At 38.6% G+C, this 23,725-nt stretch overlaps 3 protein-coding genes across 3 annotated transcripts; all 3 read left to right on the top strand.

Moving 5' to 3' along the window:
* The first annotated feature begins 516 nt into the window (after window positions 1-516).
* LOC110877245 (pentatricopeptide repeat-containing protein At4g14190, chloroplastic) lies at window positions 517-2,992 on the top strand. The gene is made up of 2 exons (XM_022125404.2): window positions 517-901; window positions 1,024-2,992. The coding sequence occupies exons 1-2, from the start codon at window positions 539-541 to the stop codon at window positions 2,149-2,151; spliced, it is 1,491 nt and encodes a 496-aa protein (XP_021981096.1). The 5' UTR covers window positions 517-538; the 3' UTR covers window positions 2,152-2,992.
* A 450-nt stretch (window positions 2,993-3,442) lies between these two features.
* Window positions 3,443-4,835, top strand: LOC110939656. Its single transcript, XM_022181233.2, has 5 exons — window positions 3,443-3,644; window positions 3,715-3,884; window positions 3,971-4,259; window positions 4,331-4,497; window positions 4,584-4,835. Exons 1-5 carry the CDS (start codon window positions 3,490-3,492, stop codon window positions 4,739-4,741), a joined length of 939 nt encoding a protein of 312 aa, XP_022036925.1. The 5' UTR covers window positions 3,443-3,489; the 3' UTR covers window positions 4,742-4,835.
* A 6,578-nt stretch (window positions 4,836-11,413) lies between these two features.
* On the top strand, window positions 11,414-12,325 carry LOC110931097. The gene has a single exon (XM_022174506.1). It carries the CDS (start codon window positions 11,414-11,416, stop codon window positions 12,323-12,325), a length of 912 nt encoding a protein of 303 aa, XP_022030198.1.
* The last annotated feature ends 11,400 nt before the right edge of the window (window positions 12,326-23,725 follow it).

The following is a 23,725-nucleotide window of genomic DNA, read 5'->3' as shown; positions in this document are numbered from 1 at the left end:
ATTTAACTCATTCTAATAGCAGACCACGAGCAAACATTACCGTATGCAGACTGTTTGTTTTTACGAAGACGTTTCACTAAAAAACTTCTGCGCGATCTCTTCTTGGTACAGACTTAGCCGAGCTACTTCTAAAATATTCTAAGGTCACACCACCACCCACCACCACCGTCCACCGTCCATCACCCACGACCGTCCATCATCACCACCGTCAACCGTCCACCACCACCCACCGTCCACGTCCACCACCGTCCAACACCACCACAACCACCCACCACCACCACCAGTTTATTTTAAAAGTCTACATATATTAAAAAAACAATCAATTTTCTTCCTACAGAGTTTTGATTTATCTTTTTTTCTAGGTATGTTCAAAAATATGTCCGAACATTTTACCTTTTAAAAAACAAATAGCACATAATCAGCGTTTAAGCCTTTAAAAAAAATAAAATAAAATAAAATAAAATAAAAACATAATCATCGTTTAAATAACATTTTCCTCTAAAAGAGAAAAACACACACACACACTTACAGAACTGCCATGGAGATACTCCTTCCTTCCATGACCATTACTGACAAAATCTTCCTCTGTAAAACCCTAGTTCTTCCCAAACCCTCAACCAGAGCCCTAACACGTACAAAACCCCAATTCTCTCGTTCATCCAAACTCCCTCCTTCAGCACATATCCCACGTCGTAAAACCACCTCCTACAAACAAAACACAGTCCAATTCGACGATCTCCACGAAAATTGGACCCTCAAACGAACTCTACTCGAGAAGCTCAAGCATAAAGACTCTGACCCAGTTCGGATTCTCGAAGAAGATGGAGATTGGAGCAAAGAACTCTTCTGGGCTGTTGTTGGATTCCTCAATCAAACCTCAAGATCGAACCAGATTCTTCAGGTGAATGTTGATTTGTTTTGAATTGTGTTTGTTAGATGAATTGAAAGGGTACCCGTTTGGGGGAATTGAGCTTTACATTGTTAAATTTCCATGTTTTGTAATGTTGGAATGTTGCACACCAGGTGTTTGATGAATGGTCTAGCAAAGACGAATCTCGAGTTAGCGTGTTTAATTACGAGAGAATTGTAAGGTTGTTGGTTGAGGAGGGATTGGTTGATATTGCAGTGTTGGCTTTAAACCAGATGAAAGATATTTGGGGTGTGCAGCCATCGTCCGAGATTTACCGTTTGATCGTCTACGGTTTTGTTAAAAGCGATCGATTTGAAGACGCGTTGTTTCATCTTAAGGTGATGGAAGATAATGAAATGAAGCCACATGCTTCAATATATAACGGGCTGATTAAATCATATGCGAAGAATGGTTTGTATGATGAAATGGCGAAATGTGTGAAGAGAATGGAATCGAACGGATGCTTCCCGGATCAGTCGACTTACAATTTGCTAATTAGGGAGTTTTCACTAGCGGGATTGATCAAGAGGATGGAAAGAACATACAGGATTGTGATCTCGAAAAAGATGGATCTTGAAGCTTCTACCGTCATGGCAATGCTCGAGGCGTATGCTAGTTTTGGGGATTTGGAGAAGATGGAAAAGATTTATAGAACAGTTATGAGGTTGAAACCGAGAGTTTATTTGAACGATGATTTGATTCGTAAAGTGGCCGCTGTTTATATAGAAAACTACATGTTTTCTAAGTTAGACGATATGGGTATCAGACTTTATTCCAGAACCGGCAACACGAACATCATGTGGTGTTTAAGAATGCTTTCGCATGCTTGTCTTCTGAGCCGAACGGGAATGGAGTCTATCGTGCGTGAAATGGACTACAGGAAAGTTAAATGGAGTGTGACTATCGCAAACACAATACTATGTGCGTATGCCAAAATGAAAGATTTTAGACGCTTTAAAGGCGTGATCTTGGAAATGGAAGCTCGAAATGTGAAACCCGACATTGTTACTTGTGGGATTTTGTATGATGCACATGGGTTTGGGTTTGATGAGTTGGATTATAGGATAAAGATGGGATTTTTTGGGGATGTTGTGGAGTTAAAAACTGACCCTTTGGTTCTTGTTGCTTTTGGAAAGGGGGATTTTCTAAAGATTGTTGAAGAGGTTGACCATACAAGGAGTCAAGGTTGGAGTTATGAGCATCTAATCGATTTGGTTAAGCAGCGTCAACAAGGCATATGATGTCATTTGGGGTTGATTAAGTGAATATCATCCTCACTAATTTTGGCATGACTTTAGGAGTGTAAACTAGTCAAGCTGAATATTTTTCATGTGTGTATATATATATATACTTATGTAACATAAAGCATCGGTTCTTTCTATTTTACACTTCTAAATTCCGTCTTTGAGTGCTTACCTGTATATTATTTTTCATTGTTCAAAGCTCCTTTACGGGTCATTCATAAACTCGATGGGCTAAGAAAGCGGTTCTTGCGGGGAGGGAAGGAAGGGAAAAACTGCATCCATTGGGCGTTGGGAGAAAGTGACTAGGCCGATAAATAAAGGGGGGGGGGGGGGCTAGAGTTGACTTCCCTCAGATTTTAACCTCAGCCTGCTGACCACATTTTCACGGGGTGCCTATTTTTGAATGAGGTTTGGCAAGCTGTGTCAGCTGCCAAAATTTACGCCTTTTCTACAAAAGACATTCTCAACCTCCACACAAGTTTAGAAGACGGAAAGACTTATAGGCGGATGACTCAATCAGTTCTGCTTATGGCCTGCTGGATTCTTTGGAAGTCAATAATATCGTCTTCAACCGCAAGAAAGCAAAGGCTGCAGGTGTTGTGCAGGAGCTGAAAATATTAGGCCTGCTGTGGATTAAAAATAGGGCCAGGAAAGTGAGTTTGGATGAGTCAAAGTGGAACAGTTTTGTTTCTGATTAGTTTGCTGTTGTGTTTGTTGTTTTGTTGTCTGCTAGCTTCTTGCTAGTGTTGGAATAAAATATCGCCTTTTAAAAAAAATCTAAACTTCTGTTGTAGACGTTTGAATGTCCGAACATTCGATCTTATTCTTTGAACATCCAGTTTATGTTATTAGTTTCCGAATATACAAGTTTATTTCAAAACTTAAGATTTTGTATTTCTTTCGTATTCGGCAGTTAGCAATTTCAAGGATCAAATATTTTAAAAGATATAAGTTGAAATAACCAGAAAACTCAAAAACCTAAATAACAAATACAAAAATGATTGAGAATAAGATTCTTGTGCATGTTGATTGAGATCAAAGTCTTAATCACAAACTAAACAAATAATAATACAAGATTGAGTTGTTAATGCTCATGGTTCCATTCCTTGCTTGAACCTCTTAATGCGAAATGCTTTCTTTAGCATTAACTTTAGTCTTTAAAAATGACTAAATGTTTTGTGTTTATGGGAAGCAGAGAATAAGTGATATGGAGGAAACATGAATACTACTCTTTAATTAAGCATATATAGTCTTCCATAATCCATTTGATTTCAACTAACAAGCCATTAGTTTCTTTGGTACATACATAGTCACTTTTCATTTAATTTTTCACTCATGGCCATTGAAGAATCATGTTCAGGGGATTTGAGAACAACATCTGTGTCACCACCTGCTCACTACATTCTCAACATTCAACAGTTTTCTTTGTTAACAAAACAACACGTAGAACGATATGAATCAAACGAATTTGAAGCCGCAGGCTACAAATGGTACGTTGTTTTTTTTTTCTCGCCTATCTTCCTAAATAAGGTGCGTAGTGATGAGATTTGTAACTTGTAGGAAGTTGGTGATTCACCCAAATGGCAACAAGAGTAAAGATGCCGGAAAATTCTTGTCTTTATATCTAGCCATGGCAGACGCAACCTCTCTCCCACCTGGTTGGGAGGTCTATGCGACTTTCAAGATCTTTTTACTTGATCAAAACAATGATAATTACATGACACTTGAAGGTAACTTGGGTTCATATGTACCAATATCGTTTTGTTTTTTGTTTGAATCATTTTAATCCATATACGTTGGACTTGTCACCCTGCAGATGAAATGAGGGAAGGAAGACGATTTCATCGATTGAGAACTGAGTGGGGCTTTGATAAGTTCATCAGTCTTAAAGAATTTGGTGATTCGGAAAACGGGTATCTTGTTGGAGACAAATGTGTGTTTGGAGCCGAGGTGTTTGTGTCTAAAGAAACAAGTAAAGGCAAAACCGAGTGTTTGTCAATGTTAAAGGATGCACTTTCTTACAAACACTCGTGGATGTTCACCTTCTCAAAAGTAAATGCAAACTGTGAAACTTCCAACATATTCAATGTTGGGGGTCACAAATGGTAAGAAGCAATAACAAAATTGCTCAACATAAGTTGATCAAGTTCATATTTCAGTGCATGACTTTGTGCAGGAAGATACTGCTATATCCTAACGGAGTCAAGGGTGTTGGTGGTGGCTATATATCCCTTAAACTGGCTCTAGCTGATGTTGAGAATCTTCCATCTGGAACCAAGATATTTGTAGAATTTACTCTTCGTATCTGGGATCAGTTGAACGCAAGGCATGACGAAGGCAAAGGTAAAATATATATATATATATATCTCATTGCTCACAATGATGCGTATCATATTACGAGCTCAAAGTGAATCTTATATAAACTGCAGCTAGTCACTGGTTCAGTGCTTCAGATTCAGAACACGGCTGGCAAAGATTCGTTTCACATGCCATATTCTTCCAGACAAATAGAGGGTTGTTGCATAAAGATATTTGCTATATACAGGCAGATGTTGCCATCCATGGAGAGAAGACTGTCTTTGGATAGGTTTATTCAAAATTTGTGTAATGCAAGAATAAAGGTTGTCATATTCATATGTTTCCACAAAACCTAAATAAGTCCATTAACTCACTTTTTTATATTTAAGTCCATACACTTGGCGTGGAAAAACTAGTGAAAACACAAAAAATTGCAAAAATAATCATATTTTAATAAAAAATTTCAAAATAAACATGTTTTTCAGTCCTTTCAAATTTGTACCAGCCAATCAGAAGTAGGATCTTCCAAAGCAGAATCTTCCGACTAAGACATCTAGCACTCAATCATTACTTTTTGACGCTCAAATACATAATACTCAGGAGTCAGGCGTGCGGATAAATAAACATCCAATCAAAGTGTGACACGTGGGCAACTGCCAATTGTACTGGCCGGTTGATCCACATCATCAGCCTAATTAATGAACCTAAGGGTGGGCGGGGTACCCACCGATTTGCAATCGGGGACCCCTCCTGCCGCTTCGGTAATGTGCCGCCAACAAAAGCGGTGAAGAGAGAGAGGACTAAAACGGTGGTGAGGTGCCGAAGAGGGGGGAGGAGAGAGGGAGGAGAGAGAGAGGAGAGAGGGAGACTTGGTCCAATCAATGATTTTTTTTTTTTTTTTTTTTTAAAAAAAAAAAAAACCAATTCACCTAAGAGGGGAGTGGCGCCATCAAATGGGGGTGTTAGGGGAGTTTAAGAGGGGAGTTGACGTGGCACACGGGGATTGGTTTGGCGTAAGAGAGGGGACTCACCTATTAGGTGAGCACCCCCTTCACCCTAATATTTATATAAATATGACTACTTGTATAATTTACTAAATATGTAATTATTATTATTATATAGGATTAGGATCAAATACAAAGGATCCTAATTGTAAGAAGTGTAAGAAGGATTTATAGAGTGACAAGTGTTCAATAACCTAAAAAATCCCACTACACAAAAAAAAACCCCACTACAAAAAAAAAAAAAAAAAAAAAAACCTTAAACATCCACCACCACCACCACCAAAAACCTAAACCCCCCCCCCACATCACCCACCCTAAAAAATTTTTTTTTTTTTTTTTTTTGCCGAGGGGGTGGGGGTTTAGGTTTTTGGGTGGGGGTGGGTGTTTAGTTTTTTTTAGATTTTTTTTAGGTTTTTGGGGGGTGGGTGGGGGGGGGGGGGTTAGGTTTTTTTAGGTTTTTGGGGGGTGGGGAGGGGGGGTTTAGGTTTTTTGGGGGTTTTTTGGTGAGGTGTAGTTTTTTTTTTTTTTTTTCTTTTTTGCGGGGGGGGGGGGGGGTAGGTTTTTTGGTGGGGGGGGGGTAGGTTTTTGGGTGGTGGGGTGGGGGTGGGTGTTTAGGTTTTTGGTGGTAATGTAGTGGGTTTAGTTTTAGGTTATTGGACACTTGCCACTCTATAAATCCTTCTTACACTTCTTACAATTAGAAGCCTTTGTAGAATAACTTGACCCATATATATATTAAAACACAACTCGAAAGTACTGTAGCACTGCTACAGTACACTAGGAATGTTTGGGTTTTTTTTGTTTTGCCACCAAACTTTACCAACTTCCAAGTCTTCCTAAATCATAAAAAGCTTCAACACAGTCAGACCTCGAAAGCAGATTGACAAAGAGTAATGCAATGTGAAAGTCTTTGGTTAAATTTAAATTGTTCTTGTTTAAGAAAGGGCGCTCAAAGCCTCACGGCATGCATATAGATATGTAATTTATAATACCGAAAGTTGAGTGACTGCTAGGTTTTCAGAGAATGACACCTATAAGGCTAAAGGGTATTGGGTCATGGTTGGGACATGATTCGTCACCTAGAAACATGAATGAAAGGCTACCCCACCCTCTTGCTTGATCCACCATGGTTCCTTTCCATTTTTCAACAAATCATTCTTTTTTCTTTAGACAAAGATAAATTAAAATAAATAAGGGGTAGTGGTTTGGGACATGACCACACTATTAGGGTAGTGGTTTTGAATGATGATTTAGAGGTGGATTAATGTGAAGGGTCATGGTAGTCACGAGGGTCATGACCACACCCTATAGCCTAAGTAGTTTACATGATAGAAACAATGGAAGAAATGTATTAACACTACTAGAAAATAGGTCTAATGCAACTTTTTAGAAGCAACCTTTTTCAGATGAGTTGCATTTGACTCTAACGCAACATAGTTGAATGTAAAAGTTGCATTAGAAGATCTAATGCAAGCTTTTTCATAAAAAGTTGCAAAATTATGTTATATTTGCAACCTTTTTAATAAAGAGTTGAAAATTTTATATATAATTGCAACCATTTTCATGAAAGGTTACATTAAGAATAAATGGTTTTAGATTTGCTATATATATATTTAGATGGTATACGAATCTCATGGTAAAAGATCAATAGGTTATTGAAGATCTGTTTTGAGCCAAAGATTGTTCTATAAAGTCACCTAATATGTCAAAGAACTACTGTAATTTTGACCTTGATGAAAACTGCCAAAGTGAAGATTAAGGTAAAAAGTCAATTTCATGATAAAAAAATTATTAAATTGATAGATTGCGAATGTCAAAGTAGGTCAAATAAAGTCAAAATATCAATGTAGTGCAGTTGGAAAGTCACAATATGGGCAATATTTATTTGGTGCAAAAAATCCTGAACTCTATTGTATGCTAATCTGAAAAGCCAAAAATGGGGGAGTTATAACTTAAACAAAACACCCTTTCAAATAACGCAAGCATACCATAATTCAACATCAAAGAGAACTTATATCGAAATTTTAAATCTGCCTTTGAAGACTCATACCGAAACTACATGATGTTACAGCCCAAACATGATAACTCATCCCAAAAGACTACTCTACTGGGTGAGGGGTCTATAAACCCTACATTTGTTGTCCATACAATCAATGTGACATATTATAAAAACACAAACGAATTAAGTAATCAAGAACAAGATGAAACCCTCAATAACTGATCTTTATTGATATAACTACAGATTACAAAGAAAGAAGAGTAAATTGCTATTTTGGTCCCTGAGGTTTGGTCACTTTTGGCACTTTAGCCCAAATCTCAAACCTTTTAAATCTGGGTCCATGTGTTTTCACTTTTATTGCCATTTTTGTCCAAAAATGAAATCAGCAGATATATAATCCTGTTATTTTGTCCTTTTCCTTAGGGGCAAAATGGTAAATATAATTTTATTATAATACATTACTAATTAAATTAAATAACCCTTTCTCTTTCGGTTCTAATCAAACAGTAACTCACTAATTCCTTATCATTTCATCTACACATCTAAACCTAATCTCAAACTTTCAATCAAACACATAACAGTAAAATTAACAATTATCAGTCAACAACTAACAATTAACAATCAAACAGCATTCAAAACTACCTCCGACGTCTACTTATCGCAGTATTTCAACACACGGAGACCAAAAGACGACAGAGTCGGAGTGATCGGCATACGCCGACGAGCATCTGAACAACACGATTCTGGGTTTTGTGTTGTCCAGGATGTTCTTAGTTGTGTTCAAATACACTAACAACGTCATTCAAAAATAAATTGTTAATGTTTCTGGTAGTGCCTTAATAATTAATGTTACATACATTTTATTTTATTTTATTACTAGTAAAATGCAACTCCATAAATAGTCAGTCACCAATGTTAAGATTGTTGGTTCAGACCCAAGATCACAACTCAAAGCTCACTCACGTAAAAGAGAAATAATAAACAAAATGACAATGCTTTCTGACTCTTTCTTTATTCAAATAAAAAGTGGGTACAAAGAACTTCTGCTACTCTATTATTTATAACAGAGAAATACACACATGCATAAACTTAAGCTTTCAACTACGTGTCCTTTTTTGCAGCTAACTAACGTAAACTTTGCAATTTACTCGGTCAAACATCTAACTACTCCGTTAACCAATATTTAGACCATGTATGAATATACCCACGTTCCCATGATCCATTTTCCGACCCGCTAGCTGTTGACTTGACCTGTACCCGATTGGAAACATCCCGAAACATCAAGATTAAACCTAACAAAGAATGTGTTTGTTTATGAAGTACATGTTAAAAAAAATAAATACATAAAAAAAATAAGAAAAAAACCTTTATTTGTAAATCTTCTTAATCTATTTAAATTTTTTTTATTTATTTGTTATACGAAAAACATAATATGCGCATTTAATATCACCGTTGTCGTGTATATTGCTATTCAATAACAAAATCTACTTCCTAACATGTTACGTTCTCATCTAGTTCCTTGAAGTATAAATTTACAATGCTTGAGCCATTTGTAAGAACCATAGCCTTCAATAATCCTTTGATTTCAACATATCAAGAAATTATAAGTATGTCATTTGTCAAGTTTTATGTTGCAATCTTGCTCATACTCACAATTGCAGGTATTCTACACATTAATTGATACTTATAGATCCGTTAATGTTTTAAAATCTGACCTTATCACTCACTGTTAATGATTTATATGTATTACTTACTTATTGTTTACTGCTAATATAGGGAGCACCATGATGATTGCCGAAGCGTGTGAAGAAACTTGGTACTCGTATCCCTGTGAGTATAACCAATGCCACAATGAATGCATTGCTATCGATACCAATGACTGCGGGTTGACTGCCCGAGGCAGTTCGCAATACATGATTACCACCGTAATCCATGCAAGTAATTGTCCTTAACAACCCCCGTGTGAACGGGTGCTGAGTCCAAACTATAGTACTCTCGTCGTTAAGGCAGGTAGACAGCATTCCACGTGTAAACATAACAACAAGCATTCATTTAGTCACGTAATACATGTGGTAACGGTTAGCGTTTTAAATGATTGAGTAGTGTGTTCGATGTGATTTCGTATAAGTAACGTATGTAACACCCAAAAGTGCTAAAAGCAAAAAGGGATCGAGTATACTCACAGTGATTGATGAGTTGAAGGGAGCACTTGAGAGTAGGGTTAGCCTGAATAGTTCGATAGCATAACGATAAGCAACGCGTAAAACGAATACAAGTGTTGATGGGTCGAACAGCCTGGTCGATCGAACGGTAGGTTTGATCGGACGGGTTGTTCGTTCGGTTTGACAGTCCATTCGGACAGCCTGTTCGGTCGGCCGGTGGGCTCGATCAGTCGGACTGTTCGAGTGGATTGTTTCTTCCTTCGTGTAGGATATGTTTGTGTATGATGGCTTGTCCTTTTGAAGCCCTTTTGATATATCTATGAATAGCAAAATAATATGACATCCGAGAAAAATATTTAAGCAAAGCGTCTTACAACACTAACGACAAATATTTAAGCGGGTCGCATGATTGAATGATTGACATAAAATATCATGAAGATGGCCATTTTGACCAAGTAAGTTATCAAAATAGTCATTTACTTTTAGCAAAAATACATCATTTCTCATTCTCATTCCTAGCTAGTGTAGGATATCCATACTACTCTGCTTGACACAACATATTCATTTCTTTGTGATGACCTGACCCAGGAAAACCATGCTCTTACGCTTGAGAAAATAGCTTAGACGCGACACATCCATATAAGGTGATCAATGCAAGGCGCAAGATAACATGCTCCTGAGTCAATATACCAAGCTAGTGGGCAGGAAATTGATGTGCGTGAATCATGCACTGAATTCGTAAAAAAGAAACTTTAGAATAAAAATATTAAGTAAATCTAAATTGAACAAATAGTTAGAAGTGTTCTTAACTAACGAGGATTACATATATACCCTTACAAACTAGTGGAATATTATATACATACCAAACCCAAACTTAAAATATCACAAATGCCAAAACTAGTTAAAATATCAAATTTACTCACGTCACTAAAAACAATTCAAAGAATGACCCTTTAGGGTATCGTTTTGTACGCCTTTCGATAGATGGAAACTTCTTTAGAAAGTATTGAAATTTAAGATGCTTGAAACTTGCCAAATGGTAATGGATGTGACAAGTTGGTTGTCTAATTAAAGTTATGTCTACAATATTCTTTTGCTAATATGTCCATTATTGAAGACCTTGAATTTGAAGACCAAGTGCCACTTGAAAAATCTGGAAGACAAAGTGCCATTGTTCACCTTTCCTGAGTCATCATTTAATAGACTACATATTAAAGTATGTATTTTTTTTTTTTTTTTGAACGGCAAATTTGGATCACTGACGGACCACTGGAGTATCATCGTGCCACCAGAGGAACCACCCGATCATATCCATCTCCACTAGGCATAATGCCACACCAATTCAGGAGGAAACCCAATAAACATAGGAAAACCCCCCTTGTGAGAATCGAACCCAGGACCTATTGGTCCCAAAGCCTTATCTCACCACCAAGATGCCACTAGGCTATAAAGCCATGGGCTGTACTAAAGTATGTATTTAGTATGTATTTAAAGTTGGTAAAGTATGTATTTAGTATCAATACTAAAGTATGTATTTAGTATTGATTTTAGTCATGAGCTGTACGTATTCTGTCATCATTCATCCCAAAAATATGGGATTGTAACATCTGTATATATTGACCAATACAATGAGAAGGCAACCATTTGAAAGATATTTTCCTATTCTCTATCATGGTATCATACCAATAAAACAGCCGCCACCTCCTTTTTCACGGCTATCTTTCCGATCCTTCAACCTCCGACCACCTCTTTCTTTTTTTTTTTCTTCTTGACCTACTGCCCTTCTTTTTCCACCCATGGAGTCCAAGCTACACCCGGCCGCCACGGTCACACACATCAAAAACTTCATCACTGTCACCCTTGATATGGACACCGCTCAATATTCCGCGTGGTCGGAACTCTTCCGCATCCAATGCCGCGCCTATCTTGTCAGTGATCATCTCACTCAGCGCAAACCATCCACCACAGCCTCTGCTTCCAAAGACGGTGACAAAGACAACGACACCGCTCCAAAGACTGCTGACTCATGGGAACGGATTGACGCCATAGTCCTTCAATGGATCTACGGCACAATCTCGAGTGATCTTTTACACACCATTCTTAAGACCAACACTACTGCCTACGACGCATGGCATGCTCTTCAATCCATCTTTCAAGACAACAAGGCCATTCGTGCCATTCATCTTAAGAATAAGTTCTCAAACACACGTCTCGAAAACTTCCCTAATGTCTCGGCCTATTACCAAGAGTTGAAAGTCCTTGCGGATCAACTCTCCAACGTTGATGCTCCCATAGATGATAACAGTTTGGTACTGCAAGTCATTGCCGGTCTAACCGAGCAATTTGACGGGATTGCTACAATCCTCCAACAAACCAAACCCTTACCTTCTTTTTATGAAGCCCGATCTCAGATATGCCTCGAAGAAACCCGTAAGGCCAACCAAGCCATGCACGCTGCCTCTGCCGCCGCCACGGCTCTTGCTGCCTCCACCAACAAACAGCCTCCGAACTCTTCCGCACCCAACCAAGACTACCGCACTGATCAATATTCTGATCGTAATCGAGGGCGCGGTAATCGACGAGGAAGAGGTCGCGGCAGATCCTCAGGGGGACGCGGACGTGGTCAACCATCTCAGCAGACCTACGGGTACCCACATTGGGGCACACATCCGACCCAATGGGCCGGCCCACCTCCATTTCAGGCTTAGCAACAGTGGCCCTCGCCACCTTGTCCATACCCATCAACTCAATCAGGCACTAACAATAATTTTGGCAATGGGATTCTCGGACCGGGACCAACACAAGCATACACAGCCTACACGCCTACTAACATCGAACAGGCGATGTATTCCATGTCTCTCAACCCTCCTCAGTGGATCCCAAACTCGGTAATGGACACCGGCGCAACCGGTCACATGTCCCAACCTCAAGGTAATTCTCACTCTCCTCTTAATAATTGCATTAATAAACATATTGTTGTTGGAAATGGTGAAACTATTCCGGTTACTGGACAAGGCAATCTCACACTCCCACCACCTTACCCTCCTCTAAAATTAAACAATGTTCTTTTTGCACCCAAACTAATAAAAAATCTCATTTCTGTTCGTCGGCTAACAACTGACAACTCTCTTTCTATCGAGTTTGACCCCTTTGGTTTTCTTGTGAAGGACCTCAAGACTCGGATCCTTATCCTGCGATGCAACAGCACCGGTGATCTCTATCCCCTTGTGCCTCCAGATGCATCACAACAAACATCACCATCCGCATTTGCTGCTCTCTCTCATCAACTTTGGCATCAACGTCTCGGTCACCCGGGACCTAGTTTATTACATTCCTTGAAAAACAATAATTCTATTTCTTATGGACGTTTGAATAAAACTATTTGTCAATCTTGCGTTTTGGGTAAAAGTGTACGCTTACCATTTATGCCTTCTAATACTCGCACTACATTACCGTTTGACATAATTCACAGCGACCTTTGGACATCACCCATCCTTAGCACCGGTGGTCATCGATATTACATACTGTTTTTGGATGACCGAACCAATTTTTTATGGACCTTCCCGATTGCAAAGAAGTCACAAGTATATTCGATATTTTGTACCTTCTATAATCAAATCCATACACAATTTGAGCGAAATATAAAAACTTTCCAATGTGATAATGGCACCGAATATGTTAATAATGCGTTTAAACAATTTTGTGACCAACATGGAATGCTTTTTCGCCTCTCATGCCCTCACACCTCCTCCCAAAATGGCAAAGCGGAACGCAAAATACGTCACATTAACAACACCATTCGCACTCTCCTTGCCCATTCATCCGTTCCTCCATCTTTTTGGCATCATGCTCTCGAAATGGTCACCTACTTACACAACATCCTACCAAGCAAAAACCATCAATACCACACACCCACCCATCTTCTCTACAAATGCATACCCACATACGACCATTTACGCGTATTCGGTTCCCTTTGCTATCCACTCCTACCATCCACCACCATACACAAGTTAGCACAACGGTCAAATCCATGCATTTTCCTCGGTTATCCACCCAATCATCGAGGATACAAGTGCTTCAATCTCACCAACAACCAACTCACCATATCACGACATGTAATTTTCGACGAAAGTCACTTCCCGTTTAACAATGTTCACTCACCTCGGCCTTCCTACGAGTTCCTTGACACTACTGTGCATCCACACCTTTGGACCTCAATAAACTCTACAAGCCCAACACAAGACACCCCACACACCCCACCTACAACGTCTCAACATCCAACCACCCAACCCTCGGCCCAATCCATGACCGCCCCTTACCCAACGGCCCAACCCACTTCTGTCCTTAGTCCACGGACCAATTCCCAAGCCCAATCAGCTCCTCCTTTTTCACCGTCCACATCTCCCTCCCAACACCAACAATCAGCCCACTCCTCACCACCCACATCTACTCCTACCTCCCAGGCCCAACACCAATCGGCCCAACCGTCTCCCCTCTTCAATCCACCTGCTCAAGTCATCCCGCCCTCTCATACCACCAATCCCACTCCCAACTCTCAACCCCCTGCTGCCAACCCTTCTCAACCCATTCCATCCGAAACAGTTCGCACTATGCGGACCCGCGCGATGGATGGGATTCTTAAACCAAAGAAACTATTCAATCTTCACTCCTCCACCATCGTCCCTATACCCAAAAACCCGACATATGCCTTGTCCATTCCGGAGTGGCACAAAGCCATGACCGACGAGTTTAATGCTCTTCTTAAGAACGAGACTTGGGAGTTAGTTCCTCGGCACCCACAAATGAATGTTATTCGTAGTATGTGGCTCTTTAAACATAAGTTCAAGTCCGATGGCAGCCTGGAACGGTACAAGGCTCGATTAGTATGTGACGGTCGGTTACAACAGGTAGGCGTGGATTGTGGTGAAACTTTTAGCCCGATTGTCAAACCGGCTACAATACGGACCGTTTTGTCTACAGCCCTCTCAATGTCATGGGCCGTCCATCAACTGGACGTCACCAACGCCTTTTTACATGGTAAACTGAATAAAACAATATACATGTACCAACCCATGGGGTTTAGACACAAAGACTATCCGAATCATGTGTGCTCGTTGAAGAAATCATTATATGGACTTAAACAAGCACCACGGGTGTGGTATCAACGGTTCACCGATTTTGTTCTTAGTTTGGGATTTCGACAAAGCGGATGTGATAATTCGTTATTCATACTTCGCCAAGCTCAACACACGGCTTATCTACTTCTCTATGTTGATGACATCCTTCTCACTACGTCTTCAGATCAGCTTCGGCAACAGCTCATGTCCCGACTTTCGGCTGAATTTGCCATGAAAGACCTCGGGCCCCTCAGCTACTTTCTTGGAATCTCGGTTAAACGAGAGAAAGACCACATGTTTCTTTCACAGCAAACTTATGCTCACGACATTATCCAGCGTGCCGGTATGCTTTCATGAAAATCAGTAGACACCCCGGTTGACACAAATGCTAAGTTGAGTGCTGCCTCTGGTTTGCCATTTGATGACCCAACCCTGTACCGCAGCCTTGCCGGTGCCCTTCAGTACATCACATTCACACGCCCGGATATTAGTTATGCCGTACAACAAGTATGCATGCACATGCATGCGCCAATGACCAGTCACTGGCATGCTCTGAAACGCATCATTCGTTATCTCAAAGGTACAACTTCTTTCGGTCTTCATCTTGGAAAAACGGCATCCGTATCCTTAATCGCGTATACCGACGCTGACTGGGCGGGGTGCCCGGATACCCGCCGATCCACATCCGGATATTGCGTATACTATGGTGATAATCTCATCTCTTGGTCATCGAAGCGTCAATCTACTGTCTCATGCTCGAGTGCGGAAGCTGAATACCGGGGCGTTGCAAATGTGGTCGCCGAAATATGTTGGCTTCGAAATCTATTGCTCGAGCTACATCGACCTCCCCCTCACGCCACATTAGTCTACTGTGACAATGTGAGCGCTATTTACCTATCCGGGAATCCTGTCCAACATCAACACACCAAGCACATTGAACTAGACATTCACTTCGTTCGTGAGCAGGTTCAACGTGGTCATGTTCGGGTCTTTCATGTGCCATCTCGTTATCAGATTGCAGACATCTTCACCAAAGGTCTCCCACGAGTTTTATTTGAAGATTTTCGCACCAGTCTCAGCATCCGTTCCCCTCCCGCTTCAACTGCGGGGGTATAATAGACTACATATTAAAGTATATATTTAGTATTGATTTTAGTCATGAGCTGTACTCATGAGCTGTACGTATTCTGTCATCATTCATCCCAAAAATATGGGATTGTAACATCTGTATATATTGACCAATACATGAATGAGAAGGCAACCATTTGAAAGATATTTTCCTATTCTCTATCATCATTCAAAGAATTCATTTTGTGTTTATAGATGATTTTTGGCTATTCAAATCATTATATTATACCCTGTCAAAGGTTCTATATATGCAAACTTCATGTATCTGTTAAAATGGTATGTTCTATCAAGTCTTTTTAACCTGCTTTGAGTTAATTTTTTGAGCCAAATAAGTAAGGCACATCTTGTGTATATTTAGGATGGACCTTAAGACTTAAACAGCCATGCAAATTAATGGTTTTTGAATTGACAGTGAACCTGTTTGACTTCTTCATGGTTTTTGAATTCTGTTACAACACTTCTTCATGGTTTTTGAATTCTGTTACAACACTTGATGCCATACACACAATGGACATGTGAACCTGGTTCTGGATGTGTATGGGCTTCAGCCAGGTTCATGGAGATGGGACAGTAGCGAAGGGTGGTCAACGGTGGCTGAGTGGCTTGAATTCTGTTACAAGCCTGTTTATATGGTGGTGGAATCGAATATGGATGGTGGTGGGAAAGGTTTTGGAAGTTGCAGGGGGTAATTTTGCTTCTAAACATAAATTATAGGGGGTTATAAGAAAGGGTTTTTTAGTAATTTACCCAAGTCAACACATCAGCCAACATATTTGATTCCAGGGGGTAAACATGCGACATGACAGCAAACGTTGGGGGGTAAAATAAAAGGGTAAAATAGTCATTTCACCCCCAAGTCAACGGACCAGTCAAGAAAATTGAAGCCGGGGGGTAGAATTGCGACATAACAGTTAACAGTGGGGGGTAAAATTGCAATTATTTCCTTACGGGGGGTAAGGGTGCCAATGACCCCTAACCTCAGGGGGTAAAATTGCAGTTTACTCTAAAAGGTATATAATTTAGGTAGTGTTTTTTTAAAAAAAATAAGAGCTTACTAAAAAAATTTTAAAATATAAATTGATAACACTTTTTACCTAAGGGGTGCGGACGAAAAATTCCAAGGGGTGCGGACATAAAATTCCATAGGGTGCGGACAAAAAATTTCAAGGGGTGCGGACGGGATTTTCGACAGAACTTAGCACTAAATTTTTTTTTCTCGGGGGTGCGCCCGCCCACCTTGGGCCAAGCTTAAGTCCGCCCCTGTATAGGTAAAAAGAAATATGTAAGCATAAATGAATCGACTTTTCTTTTGAAGATAAACACAGGTCTTGATAAGAACGATATATAGACAAATTGAGCTAATATAAGAGCCTTTAGCTCATTTCAATTTGTTGAAACAAAACATCATATTCACGGATCATTTTATTGAATCCTGAGTTACATCATTTGAATTGTTGTTTTTTTGAACCAAAGGTCGTTTGTTTCTTTTTTCTAATCGAGCATAAGCTTTTGTATGGGTAGATTGAGTTACAGTCAAAACGGGTCTGGATTGGCTTGGCCTAAATACAATCTTTTGTCTATATCTTTATAGGTCAAAATATTGTGATATCTCATATTACTTCAGGAGATTCATATTTCTTCAAGAGATCCACTTATTTGGACGCTTCACTCATATGATTGTAATAACCTTTGTTAAGGATAAGAATCATATTTTTCACAACATGGGCCATGTTAGCATCAAGCCCATAGGTTTAAGTTGTTGCTTTCTTCATGAGATTTTCATTCGTTATATTGTGGTTGTTATGGTTTATATAGATTCATGGAAAGATATGGTAGTAGAATCCATCTACATAAGTGTGGGTGACTATGCCATTGCATTAAAAAGTGGTTGGGGTTAATTTGGTTTTGCTTATGGTGTTAATATTGTTCTATGATGAGGTGCGATTTCCATGCAATTTGTTTCATCTTTAATGGTCCAAATTTGTCATAATTGTTAGTCATGATAGTTGTATGAATACCGACCTGTAAAAACTCAAAACTAGACCTTATCTCCAAGAATTGGTGTTCCTTGTGACCCAGGTTCGATTCTCACTCTACTCATTATTTTTAGCGGCATCCAGGTGAAGAGCGAATACGGTTGGCGCCAGTTCGACTTGGATTGGAGGCAATGTTTTACCGATTATTCCACTGTCGTGCCTTCGGGCGGGTGGAGGTCGGGTTTCCGCGCATCCGGGGAGAGCCAAGGGGCTGACGGCGGTCGAGTAGTCGACCTTGGTCACGGCGTCTGATGTTAAGGTAGTTGACACGTCGTTCCTTATCGTTAAAAAAAGTTAGTTGGGCTTGGTGCTATACACTTTTATTTTTTTGTTGAATTAAATATTATACATCTTGTAACAATAAATTACATTTCTTTCATTTTAAAAATATTAGGAGAATGCTATGCAAAAAACCCTATTTACTTAGAAAACTTAGGAAACCTTACTTATGGCCTATATTAATCCACGTTGCCATAGTCCCTTGTTAAGCCTTTTTGCTCTCAAGGTTATATCAGTAATTTCCCAACCCAAGTTATTTTCCCAATTTGATCTGACATGATCATTTAATGCCAATCAACTCATGTGTTCAAATCAGCCACCCCATATTTCTTTTACCCTATTTCATTTCATTTTAATTTATATCTTCTTTTAACAGAAAGAGAAAGTGCATATTTCATCTTCTCCTCCAAATTATCATTTCTCCATTAATGGCCATGGAGACAAATCCACCAACCTCCGAGTTAATGTCACCGGTCCATAGTTTCCCCAACAGGTTCATTGACAACGATGAAGAACGAAGTGAAGAACGAAAATCAGATCGATCAATCCCTGATGAAGAACGTGGTTTTGTGATGAAGATGTTAATATATGAAGTCGGATCCACGTGGAAACCCCTTCCAGATCTTGTTCCGTTCCTTTTAGATCTCCTTTGTCCACATGTTTCATAATGTTGTTACAGATTTGGATATTTGTGAGTTTTTTACACTTTTTTTGTTTATATAAAATATGATTTGTATATGTTGTTTCAGATCTTGATATTTGTGAGTTTTTTACACTCTTTTAGTTTTATGCAACATATGTTTTCATATATGTTTGATTATGGGTATTTTGTATGGATTTTTCTGATTTTGTGGAGTTTATGTTAGTTGATAACTTGAGCATGTAGGTATGAACTTTTGAAAGATGATTATAATTTACGGTTCTACTATTTTACACTTAAATATTGAACCAATAAAATATTGAATTTAAAATTGATATAGGTATGGACTTTATAAGATGATATTCAACGTCTGGCTCCATTTTTTACACTTAAAATATCAAAAATTATTCATAAAACCTGGTTGTTAATAGGTTTTTGTGTAATGGCTGTTTTAGAGATGAAACATGATTTTTTTTTTGTTAAAATGGTTCTTAAAAGGGGTAAATGTTTATGTAATTTACAGGTTTTTATTTTTGTGTTACAGCACAACATAAATAACACGTGTTATAGCAAACGTTGGTTTCGTCAAACGTGGATCAGATGCTCAAGGATCATGACCATGTTTATGTTACAGCACAACACAACTAACACGTGTTATAGTTTGAACTTCTCGGACATGCATGTGTTACATGTGACATGAAACCCATGTACAACATAACACGTGTTACGTGAGACATGAAAACACATTTTTATAACTTCCATGGAATACGCACACCCACATGTTTACAAACCGTTTCAAGACCGACCCAAACAATAAAGCAAGGGTAGCCGCTGAAAAGCTAAGGCAGCAAAGGTAGCCGCTGAAAAGCTAAGGCAGACTGTCAAAGGAAGCTCCACCATTTTTCTTAGTGCTATGTATTTTCGTTTACTAGTAATATGTATTTTGAGACTCTTATTGTTTTGTCTAGTACATGATGTTAAAACGGTATGGACTTAACACATTATGGAAGCCTTAACACACGTTATAAAAGAGACTTAACATACGTTATATCAGGTATACTATGTTGTTATTAAGTTACTATTGGAGTTTATGCATCTATTCTAGAAGTTTTAACACATATTACTATTGGAGTTTACTATTGGACTTAACACATTCTGGAAGTCTTAACACACTATTGGAGTTTATGCATCCATTCTGGAAGTCTTAAAACATGTTATAATAGAGGCTTAACACACGTTATATCAGGTTTACTCTGTTGTTATTAAGTTACTATTGGAGTTTATGCATCTATTATGGAAGTCTTAACACATGTTATAATAGATGCTTAACACATGTTATATATTTCTGTCGCTTAATACATGTTACAGTATGTATATACACATCATGGTGTTTTGGAAACCACTAGCTTATACATGACACCATGTTAGGTTAAACCAAGATTATAACAGAGGCTTAACACATTTTATCCCAGGTATACATAACACCATGTTAGGTTAAACCAAGATTATAACAGAGGCTTAACACATTGTAAACCACTAGCTTATACATGAATACATGTCAGGTTACAAAAAGATTATAACAGTGGCTTAACACATGTTATACATTCCAAAATGTGCAAAACAAATGACCCGTTTCATATTATACCGGTACATGTGTTACCATAAATGGCTCGTTTCATATTACACGTTACATACTAACTTGTACATTTATTACTTGTACAAGTTTTACGCTCAGTATCCACATTATCGGATATTTTAAACATCAACAAAAATAAAATAGATATTACTTGTTTTTTTTAATTAACAAAAGGTTAATACATGTTATATATCATTCTAACAGGGGGGCTTAACACATGTTATACATGAACACATGTCAGGTTTACATCATGGTGTTCTGTTACAGTATGAACCACTAACACATGTTATAAATGAACGAAGACTTCTTTCCCAAAGGATGTGACTTTTTCAATGTCCCCGCATTAACGTCGCCTACATCCATCCAGCTTGTCAATTGAATATCTTTTATGGATCTGTTTCTGTAAATCAACACACGTTATATATCATTCTAACAGGTGCTTAACACATGTTACAGGTCTGTCTCTGTAAATCAAGCAACCCAACAAAAAAAAATATTGTTAAGATCAAAAGCCCCAAACAAGCAACCAAACCAACAAAAAAAACCCGTTCAAAATCTCATCCTAAAGTTTTGGATTTATTTAAAATACATTAACATTAACCATTACTAGAACACACATTAACTTCTCCTACATCCATCCAGCTTCTCAATTGAATATCTTTATGGGTTTGTTTCTGTAAATCAACACACGTTATATAACATTATAACAGGGGGCTTAACACGTGTTATGGGCCTGAGTCTGTGAATCAAGTAACCAAACAAAAAAAACACTTACTGTTCAGATCAAAAACCCAAACAAGCAACTCAAACCAACAAAAAAACAACTACTATTAAGATCAAAAGCCCCTAACAAGCAACTAAACCAACAAAAAAAACCCGTTCAAAATCTCATCCTAAAATTTTTGATTTATTTAAAATACATTAATATTAACCATGGATACCCCATTAACCAATACTAAAACACTTTCAGCACACAAAAACATATTAACAACCATTTCAACAAAAAATCAAGTGTGAAATGATATTTCAAGAACACTTACCGGATCTATACCCGTCCGATGAACACGAAGAAGATCTTCAAACCTTCTTCTCACACACACACTCGTACGTGTGTCTTTGTGATAAAGATTGTTGTTTCTCTATCTAAAACATCAACTTTCTCTCTCTAAAAACATTCATCTTGTCATCGCTCTTCTCACACACACACTCGTGCGTGTGTCTTTGTGATTTTTCAGACCACATGACGCTGAAATTATCTTCAAATGAATATCACCATTGAAGGATCACCATTGAAGACCATGAAGCTTTCTTCTCTTCAATGATGAAGAAAGAGGAGAGAGATAATAGTTAATTGAAAGATTTGACTAGAAGAAAGAGGAGAGAGATTATGACACAAGTGGGTTTTGTCATTTTCAATGCCAAAAGGTGGGTTTTGTTCTACCGAAAATGGCCTCCCAGACTTTCAAATGTGCATTATGCTATTTCTTTTAATTATAATTGTTACTAAAATGATGAGAGCCATTGATCAAGTTGGATGAAAGAGAATCAATGGATGAGGTTGCGTTTCCAAGGTTTTTTAAAAAAGATGGTGTTTCTTATAGAGCCCAGCCCAAAAATATTATTTCCAAACTTATAATTTATATATTTGACATTTTACAATCCGTGTTTCCAATTAAAAACAAGATTGTTGCAGCTCCCCCATATGCACCAAACAGCCGTTTGCATAACCAAGTATACTAGTACTTAGTACCCCGCGCGTTGCGGCGGGACAAACCAAATTAAGCAACATAAGCTTACGCAACGGAAGCTTGGTTCATATCTCGTTACGGTATTGACTTGAGTAAAATTAGAATGTATTTGTATAGTCAGTTTTAGTCAACTTTTAAATTATATAAATTATTAACATATTAAAGTTATCGTGAAGTTGATGTAAGATTTAGGGGAGGCCATATTTTGTATATCATATAGACAAAGCCAAAGGTCAAAGTACACCTATCAAACGTGTTTTGTTAAATCTAAATTCTATTATTCAAATCTAATCCCTATTATGGCTTCAAGCATATTCACATTTCTAAATACAAATCAAAAGCAAAACAATCTTTTTCTTGTTCAAAACCAACTGATTCAACTAAGAACTAAAGGAGAAAGGACAAAGTCTTTTTATTCTATGTTTTACCATATAAATTTCTGAAAATAATTTTACCACCCTTCAACACCCAAATATTTTAAGTTACACCACCGTGTAGGCTTATCAACATCGAGTTATCACAGCCAAGGAAAAGTGGACAACGTTAAATGTCAAAACTGGAGTAAGAGTGTAAATATGCACTATTTATTATATTATATAGTGAGCTGAATTACTTCTATTATAGCAATATGAAAACAAATGTTGTATATTTAACCCACTCCATCAAGTCAATTTCGGTATATAAACACAAAACAAAATTCTTTTGTTTGCAAGCGTGTCTGTTTGTGTGTGTTTGCAAGACATAAGGCCATGGGTATGGGGCTTGGGTTGGGGTGTGGGTTGGCTGAAAACGCCCAAGCCACCACCCCGGGGGCTTGGGTTGGGGCGTGGGTTTGGGGCGTGGCCCCATTGGCATGGGTTTGAAGCCGAGCGTGGGGCGGGGTAGTAAATGACATGGCAGGCTCTCAATGGCCAAACCAAAATCATACCCCTAACCCAAGCCCCCAACCCAAGCCCCACCATACCCCATGAGCGTGGGTTTGAGTGGTGGGGGCTCCCATTCCACGTATCAACAAATGCCCCAACCCAAGCCCCACCATACCCCATGGTCTGAGAAGCAAACTAAATCCAACACTGTAGTGATGCGCAAAAAAAGGTAAAGTATACATACATAAAAAGAACCTCTACAACTGGTTGGGAACACGGGAAGAACATTTGGGTAGCTTTCCTATGGTTAAAGTCCAACCTTCTCTCTTTCTTAGCAGATTTAAGTGGGTTTTAAACCCATGTATAAAATTTCTAGAAATCCTTAAACACAAAACCTATCATCATCATCAACATAGGCAGATTGCGGCTATGGAGGCTCAGATGAGGTCAACCTCAATACCTCATCAGTCATCATCATAACCTTTTATCACCTAGATCCAGACTCACAGTCGGATTGTCACTAACATCGAGTCAAACAAAAAGGTTCAAAGCGAAAAACAGAAAACAACATAAGGGCATCGCCCATTGTAGGTCTTCCGCCGCCGGTAACTGCAGATCAACACCCCCTTTCTCTGTTTATCTCTCTCCTTCTCTCCAT

The sequence above is a fragment of the Helianthus annuus genome, chromosome 1, assembly GCF_002127325.2.
Source record: "Helianthus annuus cultivar XRQ/B chromosome 1, HanXRQr2.0-SUNRISE, whole genome shotgun sequence".
NCBI classification, from domain to species: domain Eukaryota; kingdom Viridiplantae; phylum Streptophyta; class Magnoliopsida; order Asterales; family Asteraceae; genus Helianthus; species Helianthus annuus.
Note: the sequence above shows the minus strand (reverse complement) of the source record. Positions and strands in the feature narration are given on the sequence as shown.